Source organism: Heterodontus francisci, chromosome 6 (genome assembly GCF_036365525.1).
Source record: "Heterodontus francisci isolate sHetFra1 chromosome 6, sHetFra1.hap1, whole genome shotgun sequence".
Classification (NCBI taxonomy): Eukaryota; Metazoa; Chordata; class Chondrichthyes; order Heterodontiformes; family Heterodontidae; genus Heterodontus; species Heterodontus francisci.
In genome coordinates, this window is record NC_090376.1 from 91,923,205 (window position 1) to 91,938,325 (window position 15,121).

The window sequence follows — 15,121 nt, forward strand, 5'->3', positions numbered from 1 at the left end:
AGAATTGTGTTTCTCACATATATTAGTTTAAGGCAATGAGGTTTGCCTGATAAGAGATTGGACATAACATCGGAATGGCCTTTTTCATTCAGCACAGCATGGGATCTTAGCTGAACTGAACATGTGGATACCATATGTCCGGTTTCTGATTCAAGGTAGCAGGGTGGATTGTCAGGTCAAGTAACCAACCACACACACAGATGGAAGAAGGTCACAAGTCAAGTCTTTGACTTCCTATCCAGCTAAAACAGAAAGACTGTCTATAGAATTTTGAATTAAAGACAACTGTACAGGAAGAAATCTCTCGCGTGAACAATGACTTTAAAAGTAAAATTAGACGCATCAAGGGTTTAGTTTGTGCAATTTGTTATTTTGATGTTATGAGGAAATTATAAAATCAAGTAGCTCTTATTAACTTGACAATATCTTTTGATTGCAACTAAATTTGATATGGTTCCTTAATGGGGCAGAGACCACTCATTTGAGAATTGCAGAATAGCATAAGAAAAAATAACACTGAATTTTACAGTTTTAATTCTCTTACCAGCCTGTTACTGGGTGAAACCAAACAAGTGAAGCCCACATGTTCACAAACGTGCAGCCACTGAATACATGGATAAATTTCCAGTTTTCAGGTAAAGGAACAAGTATTCCAAACTCTGGGCACTCACTTGCCCTAATTCTGGGCAAGTGCACAAGTGCTTGAAAACTGTGCTTGCAAGAAACTCGTCACATGTACTCGAGCAAATTTTGGGTACTCTGGAGTGACTTATGTAATAGCAAGTGCTAAATTCTTTTAGCAAACACAGTACATGGATATGACTCAAAAAGCAATGATGGTCTGCATATATACTGCATTGCAGTTGTGTTGAAATTAAGACTCATCGAACAGTCATTCTTTCCTAAGATCTGAAAATTGTGGAACTTCTTGCCTCCCTCAGGTTTTTAAAACCCAAGCTTATGGTAAAGTTTGTGTTTGAAAAGCCCAAACAATTTAATCATTATCTCCTGATTTACTTTGTATTTTTTAAATTTGCAGGTTCATTTGTATCCTGCACGACAGACCCCAATAAAAATATAATAATTAAAAATGGGAAATTCCTTTAATTTTTTTGATCAGTTAAAGTCACCTTGGCCGGGATTTTATCCGGGCGACAGGGTCTCCACCTCCGGCAAAAGCACGACGAGAACCCTGTGTCGCCCTTTCTGTGGGAGGCCCACAAAAACAAGTGCCAATTAGGCACTTAACTGGACAGCGGTGGGCCTTCCACGGGATCAAGGACCCCGACTATGGAAATCCCACCCTGAGAACTACCAGCCAATCAGAGGGCGGCAGCTCTTCAACTGAGCAGCACCACTGTGGAGGTGCTGGCTGCAGCCGGTGGAGCACCCACCCGAGGCCCAGGAGTGGCGCTGGACCTAGGCCACAGGTAGGTCAGTATGGGAGGGGTTTTGTGGGGCAGGGGATCACAGGGCATGGGGGGGGGGGTGGCGGGCGGGGGTGTAAAGGGGTCGACAGCAAGGCCAGGGGGTGGCTCTCAGCAGACACCCGATGCCAGGTCCCTTGATCAGGCACTAAGTGCCTTTTAAGAAGGCACCACCAGCCCCCACCCCCACCAGAGCCGTCAAGCAACCCACACAGTTTTCTTTGCCGTGCTCCCCGTGCGGTGACAGGCCTGCCTGCCACTGGGCTAACTGCAGTTGAGGCGGGATGAGGCACTTAATTGGGCACTAATTGCCCACTAAGGGCCTCAATTGGCAGCGGTGCAGGAAGGCTGTTCACATGCCTTCCAACCTGCACTTAATTTCAGTGGAGGTCGGAAGGTGGCAGGGTCCCCGCCCCCGCCACCATCTCACCTGATTATGTGCTGTTCCCACCTTCAAACCCGCCATGGTGGAGAGCACAAAATTCCCTCCCTTATCTCTATTCACCATCAAATTCTATATTTTTAAATTGTTTTTACAGCATTCTCCTGGCACATAAATGAAGTATTGCATTTTACTTGTCACCTCATTGCACTTAATAATCTGTATAAAAGACTTTTCATGGATTACGACACTGTTGATCTATGTCACCATGACAGTTATCCATACATTAATTTTAAACAAACCAAACATCACACAACTGAAGAATATGCACAAAGCCTCATTAACCACAAAGAACACTGTTATAAGTGTATCACGCTGCTATCAAGAGACAAAAACGCCCAGTGGTGCGGTAAAAACAATTATTTTAACTTACTCCGAAACACGTCCAGGTGCCAGGGAGCCCATGAATCCACAGGGAGCACCAAGTAGTGATAGAACTGTACATGAATTGGAGGCATTCCCACCCCGCTGCCATCTCTGAGATAAACATCTAAAAAAAACATCCAAGTGAGAATTGGTTATGTAGTTTCAAAAATATTTTTCTAGTTTTATTTTGATAAGTTTGTAGCAATTTTGCTCGAGATGGGGTCAAGTCCCAATCCAGATACTCCAGCACAGTACTGAGGGAATGCTGTACTGTCAAGGCGTCGTCTTTGAGATGAGGCGTTAAACTGAGGTCGTCTGCCCTCTCAGGTGAATGTAAAAGATCCCATAGCACTTTTTTTTTTAAAAAAGGTACAAATAAATGACAGTCATTTTTTCTTTTTCATTCATGCTGATATACTGGATAGGAAACAAGAGTTCAATCTCCAAGTTCAACTGAAAGAGGTGACTGGACAAAACAATATCTCCCCAGATATCTGGAAGCGAAAAGATTGCATGGCACTTGATAAAAAAAAAGAGCAGGGGAGTTCTCCTAGTGCCCTGGCCAACATTCACCCCTCAACCAACTCAGTAAAACAGATTATCTGATCATTATCACAATGCTATTTGTGGAACCTCGCTATGTGAAAATTGGCTGCCACGTTTCCTGCATTCCAATAGTTTTTTTTTTATTCATTCATGGGATGTAGGCGTCACTGGCCAGGCCAGCATTTTATTGCCCATCCCCAATTGCCCTTGAGAAGGTGGTGGTGAGCTGCCTTCTTGAACCGCTGCAGTCCATTTGGGGTAGGTATACCCACAGTGCTGTTAGGAAGGGAGTTCCAGGATTTTGACCCAGCAATAGTGAAGGAACGGCGATATAGTTCCAAGTCAGCATGGTGTGTGACTTGGAGGGGAACTTGCAGGTAGTGGTGTTCCCATGCATCTGCTGCCCTTGTCCTTCTAGTTGGTAGAGGTCGCGGGTTTGGAAGGTGCTGTCTAAGGAGCCTTGGTGCATTGCTGCAGTGCAACTTGTAGATGGTACACACTGCTGCCACTGTGCGTCGGTGGTGGAGGGAGAGAATGTTTGTAGATGGGGTGCCAATCAAGCAAGCTGCTTTGTCCTGGATGGTGTCAAGCTTCTTGAGTGTTGTTGGAGCTGCACCCATCCAGGCAAGTATTCCATCACACTCCTGACTTGTGCCTTGTAGATGGTGGACAGGCTTTGGGGAGTCAGGAGGTGAGTTACTCCCCTCAGGATTCCTAGCCGCTGACCTGCTCTTGTAGCCACGGCATTTATATGGCTACTCCAGTTCAGTTTCTGGTCAATGGTAGCCCCTAGGATGGTGATAGTGGGGGATTCAGCGATGGTAATGCCATTGAATGTCAAGGGGAGATGGTTAGATTCTCTGTTGTTGGAGATGGTCATTGCCCGGCACTTCTGAGGCACAAATGTTACTTGCCACTTCTCAGCCCAAGCCTGGATATTGTCCAGGTCATGCTGCATTTCTACACGGACTGCTTCAGTATCTGAGGAGTCACGAATGGTGCTGAACATTGTGCAATCATCAGCGAACATCCCCACTTCTGACCTTATGATTGAAGGAAGGTCATTGATGAAGCAGCTGAAGATGGTTGGGCCTAGGACACTATCCTGAGGAACTCCTGCAGTGATGTCCTGGAGCTGAGATGATTGACCTCCAACAACCACAACTATCTTCCTTTGCACTAGGTATGACTCCAACCAGTGGAGGGTTTTCCCCGATTCCCATTGACCTCAGTTTTGTTAGGGCTCCTTGATGCCATACTCGGTCAAATGCTGCTTTGATGTCAAGGAAGGTCACTCTCACCTCACCTCTTGAGTTCAGCTCTTTTGTCCATGTTTGAACCAAGGCTGTAATGAGGTCAGGAGCTGAGTGGCCCTGGCGGAACCCAAACTGAGCGTCACGGAGCAGGTTATTGCTAAGCAATTGCCACTTGATGGCACTGTTGATGACACCTTCCATCACTTTACTGATGATTGAGAGTAGGCTGATGGGGCAGTAATTGGCTGGGTTGGACTTGTCCTGCTTTCTGTCATCAACTCGCCACTTCTGGCTGAAGATTGTTGCAAATGCTTCAGCCTTATCTTTCGCACTGATGTGCTGGGCTCCCCCATCATTGAGGATAGGGATATTCGTGGAGCCACCTCCTCCAGTTAGTTGTTTAATTGTCCACCACCATTCACGGCTGGATGTGGCAGGACTGCAGAGCTTAGATCTGATCTGTTGGTTATGGGATCACTGAGCTCTGTCTATCGCATGCTACTTTCACAGTTAGGCATACAAGTAGTCCTGGGTTGTAGCTTCACCAGGTTGACACCTCATTTTGAGATATGCCTGGTGCTGCTCCTGGCATGCCCTCCTGCACTCTTCATTGAACCAGGGTTGGTCTCCTAGCTTGATGGTAATGGTAGGGTGGGGGATATGCCGGGCCATGAGATTACAGATTGTGGTTGAGTACAATGCTGCTGCTGCTGATGGCCCACAGCGCCTCATGGATGCACAGTTTTGCATTGCTAGATCTGTTCGAAATCTATCCCATTTAGCACGGTGACAGTTCCACACAACACGCTGGACAGGATCCTCAATGTGAAGGCGGGACTTCGTCTCCACAAGGACTGTGCGGTGGTCACTCCTACTAATACGGTCATGGACAGAAGCATCTGCAGCAGGCAGATTGGTGAGGACGAGGTCAAGTATGTTTTTCCCTCGTGTTGTTTCATGGGTTCTTTGCACTTTGGGATGTCCTGAGGTCAATAAAGGCACTATATAAATGCAAGTCTTTTTTTCTTTTTCATTTATACTTGATAGGAAACACGAGTTTAATCTCCAGTTCAAATGAAAGAAGTGACAAGACAAAACAAAATCACTCCAGATATCTGGAAACTTTGAGAGTAGCAAATGTGTCAATGTTCAGACAAAAAGCAATAAAAATTAGTTAAATGAGTCTATTAAAATTGCTTAAAATTGAATAAGAACCTTAAATCATTCTTTTAACCCATTGCACAAATCATTGATGATCTTATTTACCGTGTGTCTGTGTCTTCAATTGGAAATTTCTCAACCACATTAATAATATCCAAACAGACCAGCCCAACACAGAGGATCTGTTTCTCTTTCGCTGCCATTCTGAAATTATACACAATGAACAATATGGTCATTAATTATCTGCACTGCTGCTACATAGCCAAAATTTCAGGAAAGAACTGTAACCACTGGAAATTTAAAATCAAAACAAAGAACTGTAATGAGAGAAGATGAGTCAATATTTCAGTTGGGACCCTTATGTTTCCAATATTTTCTATTTACAGCCAAAGGTGTTTTCAGAATCTATGCTCTACAGGATGTGCAGAAGTTTGCTTTGTCACAAGCTTGATCTTTATTGTTTGTGAAACAATGTTTAATTTACATGCATATTGCCGTCATGAAAAGGTGTCTGATAAACCTTGTTTCATCAGCAAATACAGGAGCTTGTAAGAGTTTTAATCGGTATATAAAAAGGAAGTGAGTAGCTAAAGTCAACATTGGTTCCTTAGAAGGAGAGACAGGAGAAATTATCATGGAGAATGAGGAAATGACAGAGGCATCGAACAAATATTTTGTGTTTGTATTCACAGTAGAAGACACAAGTTTCATACCAGAAATAGATGGTAGCCTAGGGACTAAAAAGAGTGAGGAAATTAATATCAGCAGAGAAAAAGTATTGGAGAAACTTAAGGGAATAAAATCCGACCAATCCCCAGGACCTGATGGCCTCTACCCCAGGGTTCGAAAAGAAATAGCTGCAGAGATAGCGGATGCACTAGCTATGATTTTCCAAAATTCCTTAGATTCGGGAACAGTCCCACCAGATTGGAAGTTGGCAAATGTTACACTGCTTTTCTAAGAAAGGAGGGAGAGAGAATACAGTGAACTTCATACAGGCCAGTCAACCTAACATCAGTCGTTGGGAAAATGCTGGAATCTATTATTCAGGAAGTCTTAACAATGCACTTAGGAAAACACAGCATGATTAGAACAAGTCAACATGGTTTTACGAACCGGAAATCCTGTTTGACCAATTTATTAGAGATTTATGAGGATGTAACTAGTAGAATAGATAAAGGGGAACCAGTAGATGTAGTACACCTGGATTTCCAAAAGGAATTCAATAAGGTGCCACACAAAGGGTTAATAGGCAAGATAAGGGCTCATGGAGTTGGGGGGTAATATATTCGCATGGATAGAGGATGGGTTAATGGACAGGAATCAAAGAGTGGGCATAAACAGGGCATTTTCAAGTTGGCAGGCAGTGAATAGTGAAGTGCTGCAAGGATCAGTGCTGGGGCCTCAGCTATTTGCAATCTATATTAATGACTTAGATAAAGAGACAGAGAGTAATGTATCTAAGTTAGCTGATGATACAAAGATAGGTGGAAAGATAAGCTGTGGGGAGGACAGAGAGAGGCTGCAAAGAGATATAGACAGGTTAAGTGAGTGGGCAACAAGATGGCAGATGGAGTATAACGTAGGGAAGTGTGAAGTTATTCACTTCGGTTGTAAGAATAGAAAAGAATATTTTTTTCAAAAGATGTGAAACTTGTAAGTGTTGATGTTCAAAGAGACTTGGGTGTGTTTGTACAAGGAAAGCAGAAAGTTAGCATGCAGATACAACAAGAAATTCAGAAGGCAAATGGCATGATGCCTTTATTGCAAGGGGATTGGAGTGCAGGAATAAAGAAGTCTTGCTACAATTGTACAGGGTTTTGGTGAGACCACATCTGGAGTACTGTGTGCAGTTTTGGTTCCACTTTTAAGAAAGGATATACTTGCATTGGAGGCAGTACAGCAAAGGCTCACTGGATTGGTCCCTGGGATGAGGGGTTTGTTCTATGATGAGAGGCTAAGTAAATTGGACCTATACTCTCAGGAGTTTAGAAGAATGAGAGGCAATCTCATTGAAACATACAAGATTCTGAAGGGGCTGTATAGGGTAACACAGAGATTGTTTCTGCTGGTCGGTTAATCTAAAACACGGGGCACAGTCTCAGGATAAGGGGATGATCATTTAGGACTCAGATGAGGAGAAATTACTGTTGTGTGACTGCCTTTAAGAGTAAGGTACCTTTAAGATCTTAGTATGCTAATGAGCTGAGTACCAGGATGCAGTCATGTGACTACATGCGAGTCTCACTCTGCTACTGTAACACCAAGAGGCAAATCCTGTTAATAAGCAGCTCTGTGCTGTATATATTAGTCAGCTGTTTAATAAACCAGTTTGAGATCTTCAATCAACTTGAACTCCACGCACATAATTTATGTTGCATCAGACAACATAAAAGAAGCTTCTCACTACAATTTCTTCACTCAAAGGGTTGTGAATCTTTGGAATGCTCCATCCCAGAGGGTTGTGAATGCTCCATCATTGAATACATTTAGAATTAGAATTAGAATATTACAGCGCAGTACAGGCCCTTCGGCCCTCGATGTTGCGCCGATCATCTGACCTACACTATTCCATTTACATCCATATGTCTATCCAATGACCACTTAAATGCCCTTAAAGTTGGCGAGTCTACTACTGTTGCAGGCAGGGCGTTCCACGCCCCTACTACTCTCTGCGTAAAGAAACTACCTCTGACATCTGTCCTATATCTTTCACCCCTCAACTTAAAGCTATGTCCCCTCGTGTTTGCCATCCTCATCCGAGGAAAAAGACTCTCACTATCCACCCTATCTAACCCTCTGATTATCTTGTATGTCTCTATTAAGTCACCTCTCCTCCTCCTTCTCTCTAACGAAAACAACCCCAAGTCCCTCAGCCTTTCCTCGTAAGACCTTCCTTCCATACCAGGCAACATCCTAGTAAATCTCCTCTGCACCCTTTCCAAAGCTTCGACATCCTTCCTATAATGCGGTGACCAGAACTGCACGCAATACTCCAGGTGCGGCCTCACCAGAGTTTTGTACAGCTGCATCATGACCCCGTGGCTCTGAAACTCGATCCCCCTACTAATAAAGGCTAACACACCATATGCCTTCTTAACAGCCCTATTAACCTGGGTAGCAACTTTCAGGGATTTATGTACCTGGATACCAAGATTTCTCTGCTCATCTACACTACCAAGAATCTTCCCATTAGCCCAGTACTCTGCATTGCTGTTACTCCTTCCAAAGTGAATCACCTCACACTTCTCCGCATTAAACTCCATTTGCCATCTCTCAGCCCAGCTCTGCAGCCTATCTATGTCCCTCTGTACCCTACAACACCCTTCGACACTATCCACAACTCCACCGACCTTCGTGTCATCCGCAAATTTACTAACCCACCCTTCTACACCCTCATCCAGGTCGTTTATAAAAATGACAAACAGCAGTGGCCCCAAAACAGAACCTTGCGGTACACCACTAGTAACTAAACTCCAGGATGAACATTTGCCATCAACCACCACCCTCTGTCTTCTTTCAGCTAGCCAATTTCTGATCCAAAGCTCTAAATCACCTTCAACCCCATACTTGCGTATTTTCTGCAATAGCCTACCGTGGGGAACCTTATCAAACGCCTTACTGAAATCCATATACACCACATCCACGGCTTTACCCTCATCCACCTGTTTGGTCACCTTCTCGAAAAACTCAATAAGGTTTGTGAGGCACGACCTACCTTTCACAAAACCGTGCTGACTATCGCAAATGAACTTATTCTTTTCAAGATGATTATAAATCCTGTCTCTTATAACCTTTTCCAACATTTTACCCACAACCGAAGTAAGGCTCACAGGTCTATAATTACCAGGGCTGTCTCTACTCCCCTTCTTGAACAAGGGGACAACATTTGCTATCCTCCAGTCCTCCGGCACTACTCCTGTCGACAATGACGACTTAAAGATCAACAACAACGGCTCTGCAATCTCCTCCCTGGCTTCCCAGAGAATCCTAGGATAAATCCCATCTGGCCCAGGGGACTTATCTATTTTCACTCTTTCCAAAATTGCTAACACCTCCTCCTTGTGAATCTCAATCCCATCTAGCCTAGTAGGCTGTATCTCAGTAATCTCCTCGGCAACATTTTCTTTCTCTACTGTAAATACTGACGAAAAATATTCATTTAACGCTTCCCCTATCTCCTCTGATTCCGCACACAACTTCCCACTACTATCCTTGATTGGCCCTGTTCTAACTCTTATCATTCGTTTATTCCTGATATACCTATAGAAAGCCTTAGGGTTTTCTTTGATCCTATCCGCCAATGACTTCTCGTGTCCTCTCCTTGCTCTTCTTAGCCCTCCCTTTAGATCCTTCCTGGCTAGCTTGTAACTCTCAAGCGCCCTAACTGAGCCTTCACGTCTCATCCTAACATAAGCCGCCCTCTTCCTCTTGACAAGCGCTTCAACTTCTTGAGTAAACCACGGCTCCCTTGCTCGACAACTGGGCTGGGATAGACAGATTTTTGGTCTCTCGGCGAATTAGGGGATATGGCAAGTGGATGGGAAAGTGGAGTTGAAGCCTAAGATCAGCCATGATGGTATTGGATGGCAGAGCAGGCTCGATGGGCTATAAGGTCTATTCCTGCTCCTATTTCTTGTGTTCTTGTGAGCAATGAAAGTGGATCACAAATACTGCCTGCATGTGACATGATCACAATAGAAATAATGCACAACTCTTCCATCTGTTGTTCCCCTCTGAACAATGAAAGGTTTTCCAAGCACTGATAATGAAGTCAGTTCCCTTGTAAGGGGCACACTCTCCTCAGGAATGTGCATCGTGTCTTCGAGAAACTGCTTTACGTAAACATCAGCCAACTCATAGCATCAATTGCAGTACTTTTGTCCCTCTTAAAATCCTAGGTATACAATTTCTCCATGACATTAAAAGGTGAGCATAAACCAGTTCCTCATCTTGAACATTAATATCAGCAAATGCTAAAGCTCATGAACATTAACCTGTTCCACTGGTGCGAATCAAAAACATTTAGCTGTAGAATTGAATTCAGGATTTTGACTACATGGTATCCATCCTCCTTGCTGCTACATTCACTTTTAACATCAATCTGTAATATCAGTACTCAAATGCTCCATACCACCACTGTGGTACCATCAAATTTGCAGAGAAATCTGATTATATTTGGTTAACAGTAGAGTATATTGCTAGTACACAATCTTTTTTGTATTTAATTACTTCTTGCTGTATGTTGGGGTGCCCCAATTTATTTTCTATCTTTAACTCAGTTTTTAAAAAATAAATCTAATTCTACACTACATTCTCAATAATATATTTGTTTTTCTCCCCAGTAAATACTTCCAGTAATTGTGAGAGCTTATTTCACAATTGCTTTGTAAAAAGTAGTTAACCTGACAACTGTCTGCTGGAGTTAATGAGAGCAGTGGCGATAAATCACTTCCTCATCTGTAAACATTAATACCAAAAGTTCATCAACGTCAATTTGTTTTGAAGCTCTAGAATGTAATTCAATATCTGAACTTTTTACCCTCCCTTCTGCAATAGATACCATCGCAGGGGTTATCGAAACAACACAATGATTGTCTCCTCCCCTTCCCAAAGGTTAACTGTAAAAATAATTGACAATATGGCATGCGTATGCCTCAGTTAGTAAACCTTCTGTACAACTAAGCCATAAAGATCAGAAAGGTCCAAAGGTTGTTCACTGATTGGTGTTGAGTTAACTTACTTCAGCCTGGGCTACAGTAAAATATTGGAATTAGGGTAAGCCATCTTGCCTAAGAGGGGGAAATTAGCCCCATCATTCTTGCTCCTAATTGCTATCCAACAATCCCAGCTGAAAAGTGCTTGTGCCTGTCCTATAAGGACAGAATTAGGCTAGAACAGATTAAAAAATGGAGCAATAACCCCACCCCAGGGTGCACGATGTAATCTTGTGAAAATTATAGCAATGCCTCTTAGCACTAACATTTACAAAATTGTTCACACACATTTAGTCATCGTCATAGAGATACAGCACTGAAACAGGTCCTTCAGCCCACTGAGTCTGTGCCGACCAACAACCACCCATTTATACTAATCCTACATTAATCCCATATTCCCTACCATGTCCCCACCATTCTCCTACCATCTACCTACACTAGGGGCAATTTACAATGGCCAATTTACCTACCAACCTGCAAGTCTTTGGCTGTGGGAGGAAACCGGAGCACCCGGCGGAAACCCACGCGGTCACAGGGAGAACTTACAAACTCCGCACAGGTAGTACCCAGAATCGAACCCGGGTCACTGGAGCTGTGAGGCTGCGGTGCTAACCACTACGCCACCCTTTATTTGCCACCATTTTTTGAATGATTAAGTATGCAGATGAAATTAAATCTGTATCAACCACTGAGCTGGTTGCTAAAGATAACTATTATACAGAAATCTTCATTGATTAATAAAGCGTTTCAATCACAGCATAAACACATGCCAAAATTAGAAATTGCGAGTTGGTTACCTTATGATTTACTTCATCAATTTGCTTCGAGTATATTTGTTATTGACAATTAGCATAGAAATAATCCAATTATCCTTAAAACCTTTAAGATTGCTGCTGAAAACTCTCAAATGGCAGCAGCTTCACAAGCACACAAATTGCAAGATTATCCCAGAAGAAAAAAGATTGAACAAAAGTTACCAATTAGTTCTCAACTGTTTGCTTTGGTGTGAAATACTGATATCTCCAACAGATTTTTGTTGATCACAAGATTTCTAAGAATAATTCCAGGCTTTGAATAGAGAAAATTGTCCAGAAAATAATATGTTTTTTTACAAAAAGGCAAAACACAGAAAAACGTTCATCTGAAAGTTAATTTGTTTGCTGGATAGTAAAGGATGCAGATAAGACAGTGGGAAAATGAAAATATTTGTTTCAGTCTTGTCAACTGTCACGTCCAATGATTGCCTTTTTAAACTAAAATGAATAATCTTGAAAAGTAACCTCTCCATGAAATGTATTATTGTTCTGTACCATTTAGCACTTTCCACTTTGTGCAATTTTAAAAGGCAGCAAATCAGATCAGACAGGAGAGACAAGGAAAATATCAAATTAAAACAGTATATGTAAAATAGAGTTACTCATAAACATTAAAAAACAAGACAAACATTCTCGAAAGAATAATGATATACAAATAAAATACACACAATGACAAGCAAGAAAAACTCACTTGCTAGCCCAGACAGCAACCGCTTCACGACTGAGCTCTCTTATTACAGTTGATCCAAACAAACAGTGAAAATACTAATGAACAAGAAGGATGCAGCAAAAACTGAACTTACTTCACTACTCCCGCACAACACCACCTACTGATGAAGGACCTACACTTCTGCTAAACGATTTTCCACTTTTGAGATAGAGGATTTAAATATTTTTCTTTACAATACTTTTCATTTAAGAAGAGTTCAGCAAAGGCAGAGAGTCTCCTCTTGTTTAAATTATCACGGGGGCCTTAGAATGAGACTTTTGAGTGTTAGACTAGACACAATACACTGCAGCTTCAGTTCCAACCAGGCAGAACCATATTTACATATTCCTGCCTGACTGGTCTTGCTCTGGGGAGAGCTGCCATTATTTTTATTCATTCACGGGATGTGGGCATCGCTGGCTAGGACAGCATTTATTGCCCATCTCTAATTGCTCTTGAGAAATGGTGGTGAGCCGCCTTCTTGAACCGCTGCAGGTACACCCACAGTGCTGTTAGGGAGGGAGTTCCAGGACTTTGACCCAGCGACAGTGGAGGAATGATGATATAGTTCCATGTCAGGATGGTGTGTAGCTTGGAGGGGAACTTGCAGGTGGTGCTGTTCCCATGCACCTGCCACCCTAGTCCTTCTAGGTGGAAGAGGTCACGGGTTTGAAAGATGGTATCGAAGGAGCCTTGGTAAGTTGCTGCAGTGCATCTTGTAGATGATACACACTGCTGCCACTGTGCGTCGGTGGTGAAGGGAGTGAATGCTGAAGGTGGTGCATAGGGCCGATCAAGCGGCTGCTTTGTCCTGGATGGTGTCGAGCTTCTTGAGTGTTGTTGGAGCTGCGCCCATCCAGCCAAGTGGAGAGTATTCCACCACACTGCTGACTTGTGCCTTATAGATGTTGGACAGGCATTGGGGAGACAGGAGGTGAGTTACTTGCTGCAGATTTCCCAGCCTCTGACCTGCTCTTATAGCCACAGTATTGATGTGGCTGATCCAATTCCATTTCTGGTCAATGGTAACCCCCAGGGTGTTGATAGTGGGGGATTCAACGATAGTAATGCCATTGAACATGGAGGGGAGTTGGTTAGATTCTCCCCTGTTTGAGATGTCATTGCTTGGCACTTGTGTGTTGCGAATGTCTGTCTACCTGCAAAGAAATATGGACAAAGCTCTCGCCCCAAGAGTTAAAAATGTAAATATTTAGAAAGTAAGAGGAGAGAATTCCTGCCCTGTAAACATTTGAACTGTGGTTAGATAAGTTTAAACACTCCACTGATATACATGGCAACCTACAAAAATCAGAAAAGTCGACACCTCAATGAGCAACATATTGTTGTGTGATTGCCTTTAAGAGTGATGTTCCTTTAAGATCTTAGTATGCTAATGAGCTAAGTACCAAGATGCAGCCATGTGATTCAGAGCCAGAGTCACTCTGCCACTGTAACATCCAGAGGCAGGTTCCGTAAATTATTAGCTCTGCATAGTACATACTAAGTTAGTTGTTTAATAAACCTGTTTGAGATCTTCAATTAACTGAACTCCACGCATCTCATCTTGCATCAGACAACATAAAAAGAACTCAGCACATGGTGGCAGCTGTGGTGAAAAGACAGAATCTAAGATTGAAAAGCACAGGGAAAACAGCTTTAAAAACTACCTTCCTACAGCTAAAAGAGAGAAAGTTAAAAAAAAATATTGGCCCAAACAGGGAAAGAAGAAAACACTTACCTCAAGCTGTAAAAGATGGAGTGCTGAATGACAGGCTCCCAATCAATCACTGCAATCGAGTGAGTATGTGTCCTGATGGTCCAGGAATCCCCGTTTTTTTTAAAAAAGCTTCGAGATGCTTGCAAAGTTGATTTTTTTAAAGGCGCAGTAAAAGAAAAAACAGGGAAAACCCAATCCCTATCTCAGGCTGATCAATTGTTTTCAAAGGCACCTCCAGGCAGACCGAGGTCTGTGCCATTACAATGGCGTCCAACAGCAAAAAGCATGGGAATTCTCCATTCATGCAGCCTGCAGTTAATGCTTTTTTAAAAATTCATCAAACCACTCAAGCATGAAGACCTTTCATTCACTCAGCCAGAGTTTTAAAAAACTCCAAACAATTCAACTGTGAAGAATTGACTCTTGGATAGCTGTATAAACAAACTCTAACAGAGAAAAAAATGCACTTGAAATGCCTATTGCACAGACTAGAGTGCTGGAAGCTAGATAAACAGACAAGCACTGTTAAATACCTGCTCCTATCAATCAAAGTAGCCAAGAGAGTTTTTTTTAAAGGGTAGACAGTACAGGGTCGTAGAACAAGTCTCAAAGCAAGTTTTAAAGCAAAGGAACAGCAGGAAGATGGATACCAAATGTCCTGGCATGAACTGGAAAGCCTTGGATATCCTCTCCCAGTTCCAGCTTTTCAAACAGAGAATGCAGTTATGCTTCACCAGCCAAGTGATTACAGAACCAGAAAAACAGGCTGTAAAAATAATGATAGCAACTGGGAATGTGGGTTTACACAGGATCAATACCTCAGGCATATCTGAAGAGGACCAGAAAGATCCCATAAAGATATGGAAAGTGCTAGAAGATCAGCTCAGATTAAGGGTGAATTTCAGAATTCACCACCTGGAATTGATGTCCTACAGGAAACAGCCACAGGAATCACTAGACCAGTT

The 15,121-nt window shown here is 42.7% G+C and overlaps 1 protein-coding gene across 6 annotated transcripts in view; it reads right to left on the reverse strand.

The window, feature by feature from the left end:
* Positions 1-12,476, reverse strand: part of khk (ketohexokinase) — a 67,178-nt gene extending 54,702 nt beyond the window's left edge. For 3 of the 6 annotated variants that reach the window (XM_068034050.1, XM_068034049.1, XM_068034046.1), the window contains exons 1-3: positions 12,422-12,470; positions 5,304-5,402; positions 2,243-2,359 (exon numbers count right to left, since the gene is read on the reverse strand). In XM_068034050.1, coding sequence (XP_067890151.1) covers positions 2,243-2,359; positions 5,304-5,401 — 215 coding nt within the window. In that variant the 5' untranslated portion in view covers position 5,402; positions 12,422-12,470. Of the gene's footprint in view, positions 1-2,242; positions 2,360-5,303; positions 5,403-12,421 lie in introns of those variants that run through there. The other 3 variants (XM_068034048.1, XM_068034051.1, XM_068034052.1) reach the window with 3 other exon arrangements.
* Between the last annotated feature and the right edge of the window lie 2,645 nt (positions 12,477-15,121).